The sequence below is a fragment of the Schistocerca gregaria genome, chromosome 6 (genome assembly GCF_023897955.1).
Source record: "Schistocerca gregaria isolate iqSchGreg1 chromosome 6, iqSchGreg1.2, whole genome shotgun sequence".
NCBI classification, from domain to species: domain Eukaryota; kingdom Metazoa; phylum Arthropoda; class Insecta; order Orthoptera; family Acrididae; genus Schistocerca; species Schistocerca gregaria.
Genome location: NC_064925.1, coordinates 453,803,650 through 453,824,520, shown reverse-complemented (window position 1 = coordinate 453,824,520; position 20,871 = coordinate 453,803,650). Strand labels below are relative to the sequence as shown.

The following is a 20,871-nucleotide window of genomic DNA, read 5'->3' as shown; positions in this document are numbered from 1 at the left end:
TGCACGTGTGTTAATAATTCAGCAAGGGACTGGATAACAGCATTGCTGGTTCTAAGGACATTTCAAACAAATTCTTTGTGAGTGGACAAATGGTGGTTTATGGACTTGCTATATTGTCCACAAGACTCTTCGATGGTGATTGTGCACCTGCACAGTCGCAAAAGTTGGTTGCTAGCCATCTCTACAAGAACTGCAGTGGGTCTGCATTTTTGATGGCCCACCAATACCATTATTTCTACAAGGACTGCACTGGGTCTGCACCTCTGGTGGACCACCAATACCGTAATCTCTACCAGGACTACAATGGGTCTACTCTGTGTTGACCTACCTACCAATATTCTTCAAAACTTCGACTGACTCTGCTGTGGGTTTGCTCTGTTGTGGCCCATTACCTGTCTGCATGTCAAGAGTCAGCACTGTCTTTCCGTTGGAAGGACAGCACTACTTCTTCAAGACTGCATGGAAATCCACTACTTCCATGTGCATTTTCTTTTATTGCCCAGTCTTTGAGAAAAACACTGCTATTTTACTGTGATGAATGATCAGGACTGTCTATATGGACTGTGAGAAAATTTTAGCTTTTGACCAACATTGTATCAATAAGTGTTTGCATTTGATTTCTTTGTTATTGTAATCATAATTATGAAATTTTTTTTTCAAATCTGTATTGGCCACTGCCCAAAACAATTTGTAAATTTTTTGTGGGGAACATGGGGGCTATGTAAGTAGGCTGTTAAGGTTTTTTTATTGGTAACGCCACATAGTGCTCTGTATGAAAAATCACTGGCTGTGCTGTGTGCAGTCAGTGGCTGGTTGACATTGTTGTAATACTCGCCATTGTAGCGTTGGGCAGCTGGATGTTAGCGGCGCGTAGCGTTGCGCACTTGGAGGTGAGCCGCCAGCAGTGGTGGACGTGGGTAGAGAGATGGCGGAGTTTTGAAATTTGTAAGAATGGATTTCATGAACTGATATATTTATTATGACTATTAAGGTAAATACATTGTTTGTTCTCTATCAAAATCTTTCATTTGCTAACTGTGCCTATCAATAGTTAGTGACTTCCGTAGTTTGAATCTTTTATTTAGCTGGCAGTGGTGGCGCTCGCTGTATTGCAGTAGTTCGAGTAACGAAGATTTTTGGTGAGGTAAGTGATTTGTGAAAGGTATAGGTTAATGTTAATCAGGGCCATTCTTTTGTAGGGATTATTGATAGTCAGATTGCGTTGCGCTAAAAATTTTGTGTGTCAGTTTAGGTACAGTCTTGTATAAATTTTTCTAAGGGGACGTTTCAGTCGGCCATCTACAACATTTGGTTCGCAGGTGGAGAATTCAACAGCATCAGTTCGGCGTTTATCTGTCCGTTCCGACATTCGCTGCAAACTCCTTCTCAGCATCGAGGTATGCTGAGGCAATTATCTGAAACGTAGGTCTTCACTGGCACACACAGGATCGGAATTATGCCCGACGATTCTTATACAAGACTGTGGATCAATCTTCTTATAGTGCATTGATTGGAGCAACATCGTGTTGAATGTTACGCAACACAACAGTTTGTTTTGACAGATTTGCAAAGATACGCAATTTCGAACAAACTGCCACTGTTTCAATTGTTGTTTCGTTTTTATTTCGAAGTACAACCTTTTTTTTAGTTGTATAAGACTTATTTGTTCAATGCCTGCGTCACATGAAAAAGTGTTCATATTTATTCAGATATATGAACGTTGTGTGCAATTTTTAGCAGTTTATTTGCCAAGTATTTTCAGTTCCAGCCAATGTATACAACAGAGGAGAATTCCATTGATATGAATTCCTCTGAGTATAGGCAGCACTGAATTAAACAAGATATACATGTACAAAATATTTCCAGTCGTATCACTTGCATATTGCAGGTTCCATATATAACATTAATAACAGAACGATAAACTTAATAAACACGGAAATAAGAATTCCATTTCAGTCCCTCTCATTAAACGACTTCAGCCGCCTTCCTCCAGCATCTTTATTTTAATGCTTTTGGGCCGAGGGATTGGATGCAGCCTCTTTTCCTTCCTTTGTGCATCTAGGGCGTTGCTACATGGACGGAATATACGACACAGGGGGTATTTTGGCACACAGTGAACCATACTGAAGGCAAAAACGCCACACACGTTACATCAGTATGTGACAGGACTCTCGCAACGAGACGTCGAAGCGGCATAGCACTAATCTGCGGTACACGCTATCGTAGCCAGACCACAGCGTTACACTACTGGCCATTAAAATTGCTACACCACGAAGATGACGTGCTACAGACGCGAAATCTAACCGACAAGAAGAAGATTCTGTGATATGAAAATAATTAGCTTTTCAGAGCATTCACACAAGGTTGGTGCCGGTGGCGACACCTACAACGTGCTGAAATGAGGAAAGTTGCCAACCGATTTTCCATACACAAGCAGCAGTTGATCGGCGTAGCCTGGTGAAACTTTGTTGTGATTCCTCGAGTAAGGAGGACAAATGCACACCATCACGTTTGCGACTTTGATAAAGGTCGGATTGTAGCCTATCGGGATTGCAGTTTATCGAATCGCGACATTGCAGCTCGCGTTGCTCGAGATCCAATGACTGTTAGGAGAATATGGAATCGGTGGGCTCAGGAGGGTAATACGGAACGCCGCGCTGGATCCCAATGGCCTCGTATCACTAGCAGTCGAGTTACGGGCATCTTATCTGCATGGCTGTAACGAATCGTGCAGCCACGTCTCCATCCCTGAGTCAACAGATGGGGACGTTTGCAAGACAACAACCATCTGCACGAACAGTTCGACGACGTTTGCAGCAGCATGGACTCTCAGTTTGATGACCATGGCTGCGGTTACCCTTCACGCTGCATCACAGACAGGAGCGCCTGCGATGGTGTACTCAACGACTAACCTGGGTGCACGAATGGCAAAACGTCATTTTTTCAGAAGAATCCAGGTTCTGTTTACATCATCATGATGGTCGCATCCGTGTTTGGTGTTTGGCGACATCGCAGTGAACGCACATTGGAAGTGTGTATTCGTCATCGGTATACTGGCGTATCACATGGCGTGATGGTATGGGGTGCCAGTGGTTACACGTCTCTGTCACCTCTTGTTCGCATTGACGGCACTTTGAACAGTGGACGTTCCATTTCAGATGTGTTGAGACCCGTGGCTCTACCCTTCATTCGATCCATGCGAAACCCTACATTTCAGCAGGATAATGCACGACCGCATGCTGTAGGTCCTGTACGGGGCTTTCGGGATACAGAAAATGTTCGACTGCTGCCCTGGCCAGCACATTCTCCAGATCCCTCACTAATTGAAAACGTCTGGTGAATGGTGGCCGAGCAATTGGCTCATCACAATACGCCAGTCACTACTCTTGATGAACTGTGGTATCGTGTTGAAGCTGCATGGGCAGCTGTACCTGTACACGCCATCCAAGCTCTGTTTGACTCAATGCCCAGGCGTATCAAGGCCGTTGTTACGGCCAGAGATGGTTGTTCTGGGTACTGATTTCTCAGAATCTATGCACCCAAATTGCGTGAAAATGTAATCACATGTCAATTCTAGTATAACATATTTGTCCAATGAATACCCCTTTATCATCTGCATTTGTTCTTGGTGTAGCAATTTTAACGGACAGTAGTGTATTCAGTTCAGTCTAAAAAAAAGTGTTTGTGTGTGTGTGTGTGTGTGTGTGTGTGTGTGTGTGTGTCTGTGACTGTGTGTGTGTGTGTGTGTGGGTGGGTGGTTGTCTTCGTAGATGTCGAGCGCAGATTTCGTGCCCCCTAACAACTACAGTATTTCTCGGCGCCGATAACGATAAGACAGTGAACAGAAATTAAACAGGTAGCTACTTCTTTCTGACTCTTGACAAGAATCATTCCTCTCGTCCTCTTCACTAACTTCTGTTGGTACTTGCGCATCCACTAGTGTGATATCTCGGTATTTATGCCTGACGGCTGCAACAATAATGGCTCCTTGCTGTCTGTTTTGTGGATGATATACAGTCTTCGCCTAATTATTCTACGCTTTTTTTAAAAAATAAGATAAACTAATGTATTCGACGCTGATATATTAATCAAACAGACAAATGAGGAGGCGGCATTCAAAGCCGAACATCTCCACAATTTAAAAAATAAATACGTAATGGAACGGTAAATATAGGTTAATTGGAATCTAATTACATCACGCAGTTTGAGTGAAATCTAAAACACGCCATGATATAAGCCTGTTCAGAGCAAACACAAATCTCATGCGACGGTACCTAAGAGTTAGTGCTAGTTTAGCTGCTCTTCCAAATAGCATCCCATACGACCAAACCAGTTTCGTCTTTACATGTGGTTACTCGTACTTTAAGTACTTGGTCTATGTACGGCTCAGTTTGAAAAGAATAGCTCGATGCAGTCGAAGGGTCGAGCCTTCCACGTCTACTTTCATACTCCTCAGCTAATTCGCTGCAGTCAAATAGTCTACGCACTGGCTAGACTTGCGAGTTGATAAAACACACAGAAATACAAAATGAGAGTTACATGAATAATTTAATACTAAGGGCTCTATTCCAACTTCTGTAATTGATGTAGACGATAGAGAATTATTATAAAAAATGACATCTCAAATAAACGGGAGGTGGTCCTATGATATACAGTTAAAATACGGACAGAAAATACCCTTATTAAATGTAGAAAAGTTACATTGAGAGCGTTACAAGTCTGGTAGCAAAATCCTCAAACAGTCGCCAAAGATACGCGAAAACTAAGTCAATTTAGTAATCACAATACACGAAATATACACCATCTCAGAACGATTCAGTGTTTAACAAGACGATTTACAAATTACCACACATGATACAAAGAATAGTAACTCATATTCTGTCTGTTCTCAGTTCCGTGACACAATTGGAAAAAGTTAGAGTCCTACACAGGAGCACTTTCAGACCTCTCGAAATATAAAGTCCCTTAAGAGGTTAAAATATGTTAGCGGCCATTCACCATCCAGAATTAAACGCCTTCACCATCGAATACCATTTGTTACCACAGGCAGGTCTGCCTCGTTTCAGAACTCACGTGAAAGCGTCCAGAATCGATTCCTTGAGTCCTTCACTCGAAAAGACCCCAGTCTCCACTTGACTCCCGTAGTGTTCCGTTACTGTCTGCTTTTCCATTGGCTAATGGCTGTCCCCACCGAAAATACATCACTCTTAAGTTCTCAGACATCATTTGACTCAACTTGACCACTTCCCAGACTGTTGTAACAAAATTCTAAGTTTCAAAAAACTCACAGAAAATACTTCTAAGTGTCACGACTGACGAGGCTAAAGAACTTTATCACTGAAACCGTGCGTGGCTTGATCACCACTCATATCAGCATAGATCTTGCCTCTCCAACATCATACTAAGCTGTTAGATGGCCATGACCTTTTAAGGGTGTTCCTCCACGGGAATACGCTGCATCTACATCGCTTAATAACTTTGTACTTTCGCCAGCCTCATTCACAACTTTTTTACTTAAATGATATCACAAATTTGAATGAGCTGTGATCTAATATTCTAAACAAAACTGATAACTTACACTTAATTTTTTGTGAAGCAGTTTGCCCAAAATTTAAAGTTAAACAAATGTAAAGTTTTGTTGCAGAGCTAAAATTCTATGCTATCGATAATTACTACAAATACAGGTATGGCGCCACTTCATTCTTTGATATTTCCTCCTATTTCCATTGCACTGTTTAGAGTTATGATCGGTGTAATAGCTTTACCAGTTAACTAAAAAAAAAAAAACTTACGAACTAAATGTTGAATGTGACGTGTTACATGTCCTCTAACACGTACTGCCTTGCTAATTCTGTATGTGTCTTTATTAAATTACATGTAGATTTTTATTAAAGTTCAGTTAAGAAGTTTCATACGGATTAATTAATTTAGATGTGCACCATGTGAGTAGATCAATACGTTCACACTACTGAAAAATATAATTCGAGCGCTTGATTTCTTTTGCATCGTAAATATTATAGAAGTTATTAATGAACTGCTGCATTTCAATTATAAAAATAATCTAGGTGCTGTATCTTCTCACACATATAAATTAGAATTCATATAAGCATACTGGCAGAGTCATGTTAATCTCCTGTTTAATTTTACTTGTCATCCTTCGCCATAGCTGTTGCAATTTGCACGCATTGCTTCTCATTACCAAATCAGATCATCAACATTCAAATACAATATGTTGTGTCACATGTTGACTCTGTATAGCTGTTCCACTTGTGCAACAATTCTCTGACTACAAAGCCTGTTACTGGGACTCTTACAGTTGCAGTATGATGAGGCACTCTGTGTACTAAAAACAACATTAGCAAAAAATACGTATATTAGTTTAGGTTTTTCGGTTGAATAATCTCTGTGACAGTGCTGAGGGCAGTGGACACATCACTCAGGCTTCGAACATGACGCATTGCCTGGCTTCCCGGTACCATCTGCTAGGCTATGACAGCTCACATACCAGGTGCGATGTCATGCAGGTAGCTGGTTGAACAGGCAGCAGTCAAAGGTTGTATGATGGTGGTGTTCATGAAGTCATCAACTCCCTGTTACTAAGGCACACTAGTGGGTATTGCAGTAAACTTCCACCAGCTCTCATGGGACAAAGGTGGTGGTGCAGAATTACAGCATGGCCTCTCCATTAGATATGCACAGCCTACGCTCACAGATGCAAGTTGAAGGGCAGCAGCAGCTACCATACCTCGCCAGTACAGAGACAGGTTGACGGTGTGCCTGACACCATCACTTTGGCCCTCAGCAAGCCGGTGGTAGATGACTCGAAGTCTTGACAACAGTAGAAGAGACGTCGGCACTCACAGCAACCAAGTTCAGAAGACAAGGCAGGCCACAGTCTCCAAGGTAGACGTCATCTGGTGGATGGTAGGCAGCGCATAACAGGCTCTGCAGGGTGACTGACTTCGTATAACTGAACAGGAAAAGAACTTGGAAGTCCAAGAATTTGTAGCAGTCAGTCTGAGCCACTGCCATCACGTCTTATTGGGGACGAGTGAATTTGGCCTATTCTTCCAATCTCATCGGCGTTCTTCACTGCACCTCAGTGTCGCAACTTTCGTTTTCAGTGCTTCAGCTTAGTACTTTTCCGCCATGTTAATGGGCTGATAGGCGTTCTTGTGTAAAATTTACTCGTTGTTGTGGCACCTTTCTGTGCTGTCAGAACGATGTTATGTTCCCCCCTCAGTGAGGTAACGTTGCTGAATTGATGATTCAGATTTTCTTTTCGTGCAAGGTGTACCAATAGCTTTGACTGTGTGCTACACTATTTGCAGTGTCCGCTCTCTACCTATTTGTCATTCTGATTGTGACACGGCTTACGAGCCTGTCTCTGCTTGGCTCAGTGCTGGCTGGAGAAAACTTAAAATAATTTCACATTTCTCCACGATGTCTTTCTTCAGCTCAGCGCATCTTATCTCCTGTAGAGCAGTGACATCATTTGTGAAAGGTAAATGAAAACTTTGATCCTAAACGTAATTGTAAAACAGTGCCCCAAGGTTGTACATGTGTGCATATAATAGATACAATATTGCAAAATCGATTCTTTTGAAACTAGGTATTTTTTATCTTCGTTGATGTAGGAGATATAGGCTCGTGAAATCAGAGTAATCGTTCTGAAAATCCCGTATTCCCACGGATTAAGTTACTCACACTGGCAGTGTACAACAACGTCAAACTGGTCACTCAACTGTTTGATGAAATCAGTGCATACATGAGGAGAATAACTTTTTTTCTATCCTCTTTGTGTACTCTGAGGCAAACGAAAGACTGAAAAGAGATTCTCGACCTAGAAACTTGTTCTGTGAGCAGCACGATATGTGGTGATTAGTTGCTCCTTACCCCATAGCAGCCCGTAGCACAGACAATCTCCCCGGCCTGGCTGCACGGGGAGTCTGCCAGCGGCAGCGCGTGGCTCAGCTGCAGCAGAAAGTCCCGCAGCGACCTCTGTGCTGGCGACGCGCCGACCTGGGACGTCGCTACCTGCAACAAGGACCCACAGCCAGGCAAGTTAAAACGCAGCAATTACTGTAACAATATAGCGAAATTCAGAATGAATACAATATCTGATCAAAAGTATCCAGACACTTATCAGTGGACATTAATATGGATTGTGTCAACCTTCGCCTTTATTACGTCTTGAATCCTGCTGGGGATACTTTCAGTGAGTTGTCTGAATATGGAGGAATGGCACCTCACTCTTCCTCAATAGTTGAAACTGGAGAAAGCAGTGATGTTTGACGCTGGGGTCTGGAGTGAAGCCGATGCCCTAACTGATCCCAAAAATGTTCCAGTGGGTTCACGTCAGGACTCTGGACAGGCTAGTCCATTTCAGGGATGTTATTGTCCTCAAACCACTGCCTCACACACCCTGCTTTATGACAGTGTGCTTGTATACTGATAAAGTCATTGACTCCACTCTGCCATACACTATACCACAATGTTCTTAACTGTGATTTATATCCTTCCACATTCAGCGCTTTCTTAAGTGCGATAAGGTTGCCACAGCCTACTCACGAAAAACATCCCCAAACTGTAACATCACCTCCTCCACACTTCACTATTGGCACTACGCATGATGGCAGGCAATGTTCTCCATATGTTCTCCAAATTCAAACCCTGCCATCAGATAGTCAAAGGGTACAGCGTGCTTCGACCACCACAGATCACTCGTTTCCAGTCATCCAATGTCCGACTGCTTTCCTTCTTTAGACCACCTCAAGTGCTTCTTAGTAACATGTGGCTTATGAGGTGCTGCTCGATCGTTGTACGCCATTCTTCTTAATTGCCAATACACAGTCACTGTGCTAGCTGGACTCCTGGTAGCACATTGGAACTCACAAGTGATTCCTCCCCCTGGTTTCATCCGATTTCTTACAACCACCCTTCACCCTTGGCTGTCAGTCAGTATGTGCAGTATGTTTGATTTTGGTTTGGCTGTTGTTGTTTCTTCGTATTTACCATTCACAGTCACATCCACAACAGTGGACTTGGACATCTATAGAATGATTAAAACCTCCCTGATGGACTTGTTACTGATGTAACGCCCAATGACCAGTCCACATCCGACTTCACTAAGCTCTCCTGACTGACCCATTCTGATGTTACTTCTTATAACAAAACACTCACTCCCCCTCCTTTTTATACTGGCAGATCTGCCTCCCGGTACATCTCGTGGTCAAAACCTCATTGCATTGTGCGTCCGGATACTTTAAAAAAAAAAAAACAAATCTGCGGCCCAACCACTCCCACACAGGTCACAGGCACAGTGACCATCACAAAAGCTCTACCACCGCTCCTTTGTTTGTTAGTACTAATAGAGGAACTCACAGGATGAAGATGTGTGGCGTTGTCAGTGCGTCTGGGTAGGGTTATCCACCAACACGGGCCCGTGAAGGTGATAGAAAATGGACTAAAAGTGGCTGAAGAGGGCAAAGGGATAAAAGCTCCAAGTTAATCGTGTAAGGGAAAAAATTCTGTGACAGTGTATGCAAACCGCCATAATCGTTTATACATCACAGTGCATCCGCCGGTTTCTGATCCACTGCGCTCGCGCAACAATCGAAATTTTGAACTTTGTTTTACGTTCCTTGTAATTGGCATCCATGTTTCGCTATCCAATAAATAGTTATAGCCCTTTGTAATCGCTAGATTCACTTTGAATCGCCCTCTATTTGTATGTCTCCAGAGGTTACTTTATGCGAGCTTGTGTAATTTGCATGAGGGGCAGAGTTATATGTAACATATGAACAAATGGGTGTAGATTACGTTTTAGCACAGCAATAGTAGCTGTGAAGTTGTAAGGAAAGCTCCACGAGATTCACACGTACAAAAAGCCAAGCACCCGAGATATCATACAATGAAGGCTTTCACGACCTGATGGTACTGTTGTTGATAATTCTTCCGGGTTATAAGGCCGTGGTCCATGGAATTCTTCAAATACTAACGTTTCGTCCAATACTACGTTGGACATCTTCAGAGGTAGATTATGTTTTAGCACAGCAATACTAGCTGTGAAGTTGTAAGGAAAGCTCCACGCGATTCAGACCTACAAAAGGCCAAGCACCTCTGAAGATGTCCAACGTAGTACTGGACAAAACGTTAGGAATTGAAGAATTCCATGGACCACGGCCTTATAACCCGGAAGAATTATCAACACCCGAGATATCGCTACCACAAAATATCATGTATTAATCCTCACTATACCAGAGAGGCATGGTAGTGGAGCTGTGTGTATACGCTAATCTTTTAAAAATATTGTTGACTGTTGATCTATTTCATATTTTAAAATTTTGAAATAAATATGTATTATTTAATAGCTTTTTATGCCAGATTCCATAATTAGTTTAAAATTTTCAGTGAAACATCACTCCAAAAATTTAAAGTTAGTAATAAATGTGACATTTTGCAAGAAATTTCGTATTCATATTTTCAAGTTCAGGACAGTTTGTAAGGTGGCAGATTAAATGAAGGTCAATTTCGCAACTTACATGAGAACTTTACACGTCATAACGGGAAGGTGAATATGACACCTAACTTATTTCGGCGATAATGAGCAGATTTGTCTATAAGTATGTAATGCAAAAGGGATGACACTCAATAGACGGTATTAACACACCGCTCCTATATTATGCATGTCAATGAGCAGAAGGTGAAACAAGCAGCGAGAAGAAACATTTTTTGTGGAAGCAGGCACGGGCAGAAGCAGAGACCAGACCACGGGAGCCACCACGAAAACCTCTTAGGGGGCTTACCATGGTGCGAGTCAGTGACTGAGCAGCGTCACGCTTACTGGAGAGCAAGTAACGGGTCACCAGAAGTAGGACAGAAAGAAGCTTTAGAAAACTGCATTTCGTAATTCCAAATGGATACGAACAAAACAGGGACGCAGTCGATCACGTGAACAGCGAGTGGTACACATGTGATGTACGAATGTCACTTGTAGGCATCTGGAGTGGGCACAAAACGTCCGATGGGCGGAAACGAATTAGTAAGGAGTAAAGTGCCGAGATTTCGATGCAGTTTAATGGTAGGGCCCTTGCGATTGGCAAAGAGAGTTTCTACAGAATAAGAGGAACGCTCCTATTGGTCAAAAAAAGCTGTGACGTGGAGAACGAAAGAACCCATGTGGAGAGACAGTTCAGCTACAAGAAAGACAAGAGTGAAATTTTTTTGGACTCTTCTCTGAACTGGCGTCAAGTGCAGAATGGGGCGCATGACACTCTGTGTGATGCAGAGGAGAAATTTGTGTGAACACTGTGTTCACTGCAGCTGACATTCAGCTAAATATTAGCTGTAGCGTCGTTGAGCTCCAACTGTTGAGAAACGAACCAGCCAGTTAGTTAATTGTTCTTGCGAGGACTCAGAGGGCATTTTAATATGCACCCTGCTCCAGGCATGCACATGCATATCGTCGTATTCCAAGACTAGGGATGAGTTCATGTTTTCTCGCATAATGAGAAACATAGCGAGAGTTATTTACCATTTGTGGCGTCAGGGCCAGACACCACACCTGCTAGGTGGTAGCCTTTAAATCGGCCGCGGTCCGTTAGTATACGTCGGACCCGTGTGTCGCCACTATCAGTGATTGCAGACCGAGCGCCGCCTAACGACAGGTCTAGAGAGACTCCCTAGCACTCGCCCCAGTTGTATAGCCGACTTTACTAGAGTTGGTTCACTGACTACTTACGCTCTCATTTGCAGATACGACAGTTTAGCATAGCCTTCAGCCACGCCATTTGCCACGACCTAGCAAGGCGCCATATTCAGTTACTATTGATATTGATATTGTGAATCATGTACCGTCAAGAGCGACGTTCATCATTAATGGATTAAAGTATCCAACCAGCTACGTCCGCTTTCTGAATTCTAATTCCTTGTCATGTTCCAGACCTCACGTCAGTATAGTTCTTCCCTCCTCACGCTAGCCTGCGTGGGCTAAAACGCATGGTTTTCGGCCTCCTCTAGTAACACGATGTTGGCTCTTCTGCCAACTACAACACCATTGTTCTGTTTAGGATTATTCCACTTTCTGAGAAAGAGATGCGCTTGTTTGACAACTCTTGTACCATTGTCACATTGTAAACTATGTAAAAGCGTGTATTCTGTGATAAGATTGCTACATTAAACCAAAATATTTACAGCTTACACAGTTGTTGTTCTGTCCTCAAAACCTTACATGTTATTAACACCTATGTATCTTTAAAAAGTAGGTTGTGAATCAAACTTAACGATCATTAACGAAATCTGTATTTTTTAAAATCTTTTGTGGTCATCATAAAGTACATCTTCTCCCTGTGTAGGCTCTACACTAGAGTTGGCCAAGATTTTGGCTCATGGACCGTTCCCAGGCCAAGTGTCAAAGCTCTCAGCCTCGCTTCGCATTTCCCCCACTGCCACGCCGTGCTGTCTGGGTGCGAGAGGGGGGGGGGGGGGGGAGGGGTTAGAGGGAAGAGGGGAAAACAGCGAACATGCTGCATTCAAATGGTAGAACAGGAATACTGCATACGATTTCACATTTCTCAACAACAAAGATCACAGACAAGTTTTCAGTATTCGTAATAATTGTTACCTGGTACAAACTATCGGCATACATATAAACGCAGACAGTTTTACAGAGTTTCGCACTCAAGCTGCCACGTAATCGTGGCTCATTTAGTTTCATAATCGAAAAAGATCCATCACACAAATACGTCGATCGAAATATTATAGCATTTTTGCAAGAACATTATGGAGACTTGGAAAATCTACCTAAGAAAAGTAATGTAGATGTCCTGGACAGTTTTTACGCAAAAAAAAATTGTTATGAAAACTAGAATTACCTTGAAGGTCAACCAGTTACACCTGCACATGCACAGGGTCGCTTTCTTTCAAGTGAAACAGCAAACGGTCTCGAAAACAGCTCGAAAACAAATATAATATTGACAGTGTCCTCAAATCTTTATAAATCTATCGTTTTAATTTTTGCAAAAGCACAGTGAATTCTTTAATCCTCACTGTTTCCTTAACGCCAGTGAGCTTAGGAAAATGGATTGTTTTCGACAGAACATGTCCCTTCTTAAACACGATTTTATTTTTAAATGCATCCCCATCAAATCAGAAAGAAGTTATCTTGTAATGCTTTACTGTGGGTAGTGCGTAATCAGGTCCACTTAAAATACGAAGTCTGCGATCCGTTCCAGATTTTCTCATCTTCGTTCCACCACTCCTTTTTCCTTCATAAATTCAACAATAGCGAGATTTAAATCGAAAAATCGTTCCGGGCATGCCCCTCGACTTAGCCAACGTACTTCGCAGTAATAGACACTGAAGAGCCAAAGAAACTGGTACACCTGCCTAACATCGTGTAGGGTTACGCGATCACGCAGAAGCGCCGCAACTCGACGTGGCATGGACTCGACTAATGTATTAAGTAGTGCTGCAGGGAACTGAAACCATAAATCCTGCACAGCTGTCGATAAATCCGTAAGAGTACGAGGGCGTGGAGATCTCTTCTGAACAGCAAGCTGCATGGCATACGAGATATGCTCAGTACTGTTCATGTCTGGGGAGTTCCGTGGCCAGCGGAAGTGTTTAAACTCAGAAGAGAGTTTCTGGAGTCACACCGTAGCGATTCAGGACGTGTGGGGTGTCGCATTGTCCTGCTGAAATTGCCCAATCCGGCGGAATGTACAATGGTCATGAATGGATGCAGGTGATCAGACAGGATGCTTATGTACGTGTCCCATCGCTTGTGCACCGACTATCACACGACGTTCAAACTCACTCAAGTCTTGATAATGTGCCATTGTAGCAGCAGTAACCGATCTAACAACTACGCCAGACACTTGTTGTCATATGTAGGCATCGCCGACAGCAGTGTGGTATTCTGCCTGTTTACACATCTCTGTATTTGAATACGCATGCCTTACAGCAGTTTCTTTGGTGCTTCAGTGTAGTTCGTTTGCCAATGACCACTTCAGATCTTTCTGTAGAGGAAATGACAGGAACGGGTTTCACACAACCTTGAGAGACCAAATGAGAAGTTATTTGGATAAGAAGAGAAATTTTGCTCACAGGCTGTGGAAGTGGTGAGAGTTCAAATTTCTTGGCACACTAGAGAAGCCCCACATCAGTCTTCACAAAACCCGAAGTGGTTATGACAGGGCACGGGTCTCAGTAGAGGCTATTTTAGAACAAGGGATCCTCTTAAAAAGTGGGAAGAAATATTTTCTTGATAACTGATATTTTAAATAAATGCAGTAAATGAATTACTTGAATGAAAATTTACGTTCTAAGAGAGCCAAATTCCCAGCTGTTTCTTGCGTACTGACAAGGCGCTCAGAGTATCAACATTCGTTTACGCTACTGCGAAGAGCATGTGTGGTGGGAAGTCGTTGAGGCACGTAGATCCATTTCCAGGATGTGGCGGCACAGGTTTTAAAGGCTTAAACCTACAGAGGAAGTCGGCCGCGGTATAAACGCATTATCCTCTTGCCCTGTGTATCCTCGCTAGCTTTTTTGGCACATTCTAATTCTGTTCTCGCATACATTTCGGTAACAGAGAAATGGACAACAGTCTCGTTGAGAAGTTAAATCTTCCTATTGAATTCATTTGCGGATCCTGCGAACATACTGGGTGGTTATAATTAAAGGTTCCATATTTAACACGTTATAACATGGAAACTAATTAAGATACGAGTGCCAAACATGATAGCCTTAATGTAAGGGACATGGGGAAGAGAAATAATGCAGAATCAATTCAGTTGATCACTTTTAACGTACTCCTACAGTACATCATACCATTACATTCCCGTATCATTACTGCTACAAAAGGGGCTCAGTATGGCGCCCATCAGTGATCAAAAGAGTCTCAAAGTGCAGTATTGCATTCTGCACAGCAAAACGGAGTATGTCCGTAAGTATGCTGGCTACCTCTCTTGATATGTTGCGCTTCAGATCAGCACGTGTGTGAATGTTCCCCTGGTAAACCCTGTCCTTCAGGTAGCCCTACAACCACAAATCACAGGGAGTCAGATCGGGTGATAATGCTGGCCAAGCATTTGGAAACAATCGGCTGATAACTCGATCGTTTAAAAATGTGTCTCGGAGAAGCACGTGAACTTCATGAGTGATGTGCGGATGGGGTCCCATCCTGCACGAAAACTGTTGAGTTCAAAGCGTCCCTCTCCTGTAGGGCGGATATAGCGTGCTGGCGAAGCATATCGCAGTAACACTGCCCAGTCACACTGTACATCTGTGGTCCTTGAGCGCCAACCTTTTCAAAAACGAATGGTCCAATGACGAACGTAGCCGTGAAGCTGCACCATACGGTGACACGTTCACCATAGAGAAGAACGTCATGCGCAGTGACTGGAGTTGAAGAACCCCATACTCTGGAGCTCTGTGAGTTCATATCACCTGTCAGAGAAAACTGAGCATCGTCTGTCCATAGGATGGTCCAGGGTCAGCCCTCGTCAACTTCTATCCTTGCGAGAAAGTGGAGAGCCAAGTCAACGCGACGTTGTGCGTCCTGTGGTGCAAGCTGCTGTACGATATGGATCTTGTGCGGATACCATTTGAGAGTGGTTCGAAGCACCTTCCGTACAGTGGAACACGGGATGTTCAACTGTCGTGACACAGCACACGCACTGCCTGACTATCGGAAATTGCGCGCAGCGTTGTCTGCCACAGCAACAGCTGTTTCATCAACCATCTGTGGTGAAACCGGTCGTCGGCCTTTTCCCAGAGCGACGTTCAGTTCTCCAGTTGACTCCAACTTCTTCATCATGCTCCGCACAGGAGGTGTACAAGTAGGACCCTTCCCTAATTCTTTCAGCCTACGATATTCTAGAAGTGCAGCTGCAGTGTTACTGTTGTTTTGATAACAGAGTTTCACCGGTAATGCCCTGCTCCTTTTGTCCAACCTCATGTTGACACAAGTGCACTGCGACTGGTCAGGTGTTTGAGACTATGAGTCACGATGACTGATCACGGCACCTGTCGCCATATTTGGAACAGAACGGTGGTGCTGTGGAGCGTGGAAGTCATGCACACCTTATTCTGAACATTAATCTAGCAAGTTTCGTACTCGTACGGTAATTAGTTTCTGTGTTATGAAGTATTAAATAGGGAAAGTTTAATTACAACCACCCAGTATTAAGAATGTGTTAATTTCAGGAATTTTTTTGTGGCACCTGTTCCTAAAGTTCTAGTACGATAGTAACATTTATTGTTGGAAGCGTTTGCAGAATACGCAACCCTTAGTGAACTATAGTGTACAAAGACAACCATTATTCTTCAGAGTACGAAGTTTCCTTATCCCATGAATGTTCATACTCATGCGTGAGTGAAACAAGAATCTGTTCCTCAATGTTTTTCCATTGGAATTTTCTGCATCTGCCAAACGTATCCCTGAGGGGCTTCAACAGAGACTGATCGGCGCCGTGGAATGTCAAAGGCGTTCTAGGTAGGGTCTCGAACCAAAAACACGTAAACACGTAACCTGTGAAAAAGCAAGACAAGCAAACTACCTTCCATCTATTTCCTTTTTCTCGTCAAAAAATCCTGGTATAGGGTTCAGTAGACGTGAAAGCTGAATTCATACAGCTCGATCTTATACAGATTAAAGTAGCTAGCGTGAGAGCTAAGCTGACAGCATGAGAAATTTCTTTAGTCTGAATTCAAACGAATATTAAGAGCATTGATAGCCTCCAAAAACTATTTGCTTCTTACACTGAATATTTTCGTGAAACTTCTCTTGTTCTGCCAATGCTCCAATACCTTAACAGTAAAAATTTTGACCACAAAAAAACCAAATGAGAGAAATATTTGGTTTTCGGACTACTGACATTAACTTGTAGGATATAAATCTATAAGTTAAGGATGATCCTTATTCATAATACATCTCTTGACTAAACTGTAGAAGGTATTCTGTAGTGATTTTCTTTGCTATCACTGAAGCATTTAACTGTGTAAAACATAACACATTAGGACAAAAGCTTTCACACTTTGGCATCAAAGACCAACCATAGCTTAGCTAGAATCCTACTTACATAACAGAAAACAAAGAGTTGTGCTATAAGGTCCAGGTGAAGCAACAAAATTAGTGTGCGGAACTATTGAAAACGGTGTTCCCCAAGGCTCGATTCTTGAATCACTGATCTCCTTACGGTGCCTTAATGACCTACCAGCATCAATAAGTAACAATGCAAAGAACGTAATGTTTGCTGATGATACAAGTATCTCGATCAAAGGCATGAAATCCTCAGTACAGATTACAGCTAAAAGAATAACACAAAAAGTAAACAAAGGGTTTACAGCAAACATTCTCTCAAAAAATAAATTTAATAGAGTTTCAGACAGCAAATAATAAGCTGAGGCTCTTCAAATAGAGATCAAACGTCAGAAAATGAATGAAACTTAACTTCTAAGTTTTCTAGGAATACAAATGAATAATAAAATAGGATGGAATGAAAGCTCAGCATTCTTTGGGCTAAGAGCAATTACGCACTATGTTTACAGGGAGATAATAATGGTGTCATACTTCACATATTTCCACTATCTTATCTCGTATGGTATAATAATGTGGGAGGGGGGGGGGGGGGGGCATGCTGAAAAACTGGAAAAACTTTATAAAATTCAAAAACGAGCTGTGAGGTTGAGCTGTGGTGTTTCAAATCGTACATGCTGTAGGCACCTATTCAACACACTTGGGATGTTGGCGCTCACAAGTCAGTATGTCTACTCGCTGAGAATATTTGTACTGAACAACGAAAACGTTTCAAACTAACTGTGATGTTCACAATTATGACACAAGTCAGAAGCAAAGCCCTCAGTTACTCTCTATGCAGTACAAAAAGGAGTTATCCAGGCTTGAATAAGAATTTACAATAATCTCTCACTGAATATAAGAAAGAACATTGAAAACCCTCATATATCCAAGAGGAAAGTGAAACAATTCCTCATAAATCATAATGCACGTAATTCAAATGAATTTCTGCAGCTGTAAGTTCTTAGAAGCAGTATTATATTACAAATTATATAATTTTTGTGCTAATATACGTAGTAATTTATGTCTTGTATGTACCCGTATATTGTCTGCAGTGGTGTGGTTTTTCTTGAAACTTGGATGTAACATTGTATATCTTGCATTTGTATTGTTCACAATATTGTTTGTTTTTCTTCTGCTTTTGCCCATGTAATATTGTGTTCATTGACTTGTCTTACATGTTAGTACAATCTTTGTACAGAATCTAACTTAACAGAGCCAAATAGAAATTGAAATTAAATGAAATCATTGGAATGCATATCACATCCGATTATCTGTTAATAAAGGAACCAAAACCTCAGTCCTGGAAAGTGAAATTTACAAATTAGAGTAAATAGTATTAGGTAAGCTCAGCTGCTCATCTTAAAGGGAACAGTAGGAACATGAGAACTACAGTTAGTGTGGGCCAGCGTGTAGTATGGGCTACCTGGTGTTTCTCGATTTTGCCAAAACAGCGGAAGACTGCAGTGCTTGGAATGAAATGCAGACATCACTCTGCCATTTGCTACAGCTTGAGAGCTGTGGCAGTTGAGTTTCTGGCACAATTAAATTTCATTTGTTTTTGAGTAATGATGTAATTTTCAGTATTGGTTTATGCTTTCAAAGATAAGCAATAATATGTTCATATTGCTATTTAATATTTAAGAAGCCTAATGTAGATTGTATCGTAATAATGAAATTTCGATCATTCAAGCCGGTTTCTGTTTCCGCTAAGTTTTAATGAGCAGTGTCAGTCGGATAGTATGGGTTATACCAAATTCGGGTGGTACACACCATATAACAAATATTTTCGTTTTGGTTTGAGTGCGTAGTGGCCACGGTTGAAGGAGAGGCCCGCTGGTGGGGTTCGATGGAAGAGGTCGGCGAGTGCGATGAAGCAGGCGGTTTCAAGTGGTTTGGAAACCGAAATGGCCGAAAGGACTGCTGCAGGTCATTTTAATGTTCCTAGAACGACCCTGCGAAGGATATTAAAATCGTTGTAGCGAATCAGCAGACATCTGCTACACCCCAGGTGGGATTCTTCAAATGAACATTTGACGAAATTTAGAAAGAAATGTTTGTAGCCCATATCTGAGATTTTGATTACAGGTTAATGGGCCTAATTAGGACTCAGTTTCACACGTTGGCTTGAATTTGGCAGGAAAATTTAAAATTGCTTCACAGATTTAAGAAAGAAAAGAAATTGCCAGATAAAGTTTTCTATCAAAATTTTATAAGGGAGGATCTAGATCTTTCTTACGGAATATCTCAGTCCAGAAGTTCAGTCGACCGCAAGTTGAAAGGTCTTTTAACCTACTACTTTTTATTATCTAGTACTTTAGATATACATAAATACATTAATTTGTTTGTGAATCGCAATATAATAGGCGACACTTTTCTTGAAATCTCGAATTGTAAGTCTTAATAAAGTTTTCCTTCCTGGGTGTCGTTTTGATTAAGAACCACCGTTCTCCTGTGGGTGTAATTAGAATGAGAACGTCTCTCAAAATATTCAGATTTCTTAGCTGTTGTTGTTGTGGTCTTCAGTCCTGAGACTGGTCTGATGCAGCTCTCCATGCTACTCTATCCTGTGCAAGCTTCTTCATCTCCCAGTACCTACTGCAGCCTACATCCTTCTGAATCTGCTTAGTGTATTCATCTCTTGGTCTCCCTCTACGATTTTTATCCTCCATGCTGCTCTCCAGTGCTAAATTTGTGATCCCTTGATGCCTCAGAACATGTCCGACCAACCGGTTCCTTCTTCTTATCAAGTTGTGCCACAAAATCCTCTTCTCCCCAATTCTATTCAATACTTCCTCATTAGCTATGTGATCTACCCATCTAATCTTCAGCATTTTTCTGTAGCACCACATTTGGAAAGCTTCTATTCTCTCCTTGTCCAAACTATTTATCGTCCATGTTTCACTTCCATACATGGCTGCACTCCATACAAATACTTTCAGAAACGACTTCTTAGCACTGTGCAAAAATGTATAAGAATGATCTACGTGAACGTGATGTGACCACTTTGGTGATATTTATCAACAAATTCGTGTTTTTACCTTTAATGTGTCAGTGGCCTTGTGTCGCATTACAAAATAGACACATCAATCAGCAACTCACAGAACTGTGAAACTCATCGATCCATAGTGACTTACACTAAAATATGTAGATTTTACACTATATAATTTTAGACGCCAATATAATCAGTTTGATATTTTTACAAATGGATAATTCATATTTAGCATCCCAAAGAAAGCGACTTTAGTCCAAGAGTTAAAAATATAGACATGTGACGAAAACAGCAAATATTGCTTACCAGAAGTAGTGAGTAGGCAAGCAACAAACTACGCATTCTGCTGCAGCGTGTGCGACCCACGAGCACGTGGCAGTGTGTGTGCGATAATGAGGCAGTGATGAAAGAGAATGATATCTAAACACTCGATGGAAAAATTTATCTGATTCCGTTGAAGTAACTGACCAATCGATTGCCTACGGAGTAAATTAGTCCTCCACGACACTTCTCCAGAACAGTGGTCTCTTTTCTGACAAAACGATATCATATTATCGAATTTCTATTTCGATACGGATCTGATATAATTAGAGATATAGTTCCACATTTGCCATGACTTGTGAAGTACTCATTATAACAGTCACTTACAAAAAAAAAGGTTGCTTCTTCGTAGTAGTGAAGTATAGGGAGGCGTATTCAAGGACACTTCGAGAACATTATTCCCCACGAATGACAAGTTTTCCCTCAGAGAGGTCAGTTGAAGTATAGACGCAAAATAGTTCATCTATAGTTACAG

At 41.9% G+C, this 20,871-nt stretch overlaps 1 protein-coding gene across 1 annotated transcript in view; it reads right to left on the bottom strand.

Moving 5' to 3' along the window:
• The window catches only part of LOC126278477 (threonine-rich protein-like), a 56,033-nt gene extending 35,565 nt beyond the window's left edge, over positions 1–20,468 (bottom strand). The window contains exons 1-2 of the mRNA XM_049978624.1: positions 20,382–20,468; positions 7,897–8,037 (exon numbers count right to left, since the gene is read on the bottom strand). Coding sequence (XP_049834581.1) covers positions 7,897–8,037; positions 20,382–20,417 — 177 coding nt within the window. The 5' untranslated portion in view covers positions 20,418–20,468. The remainder of the gene's footprint in view (positions 1–7,896; positions 8,038–20,381) is intronic.
• Positions 20,469–20,871: the final 403 nt, after the last annotated feature.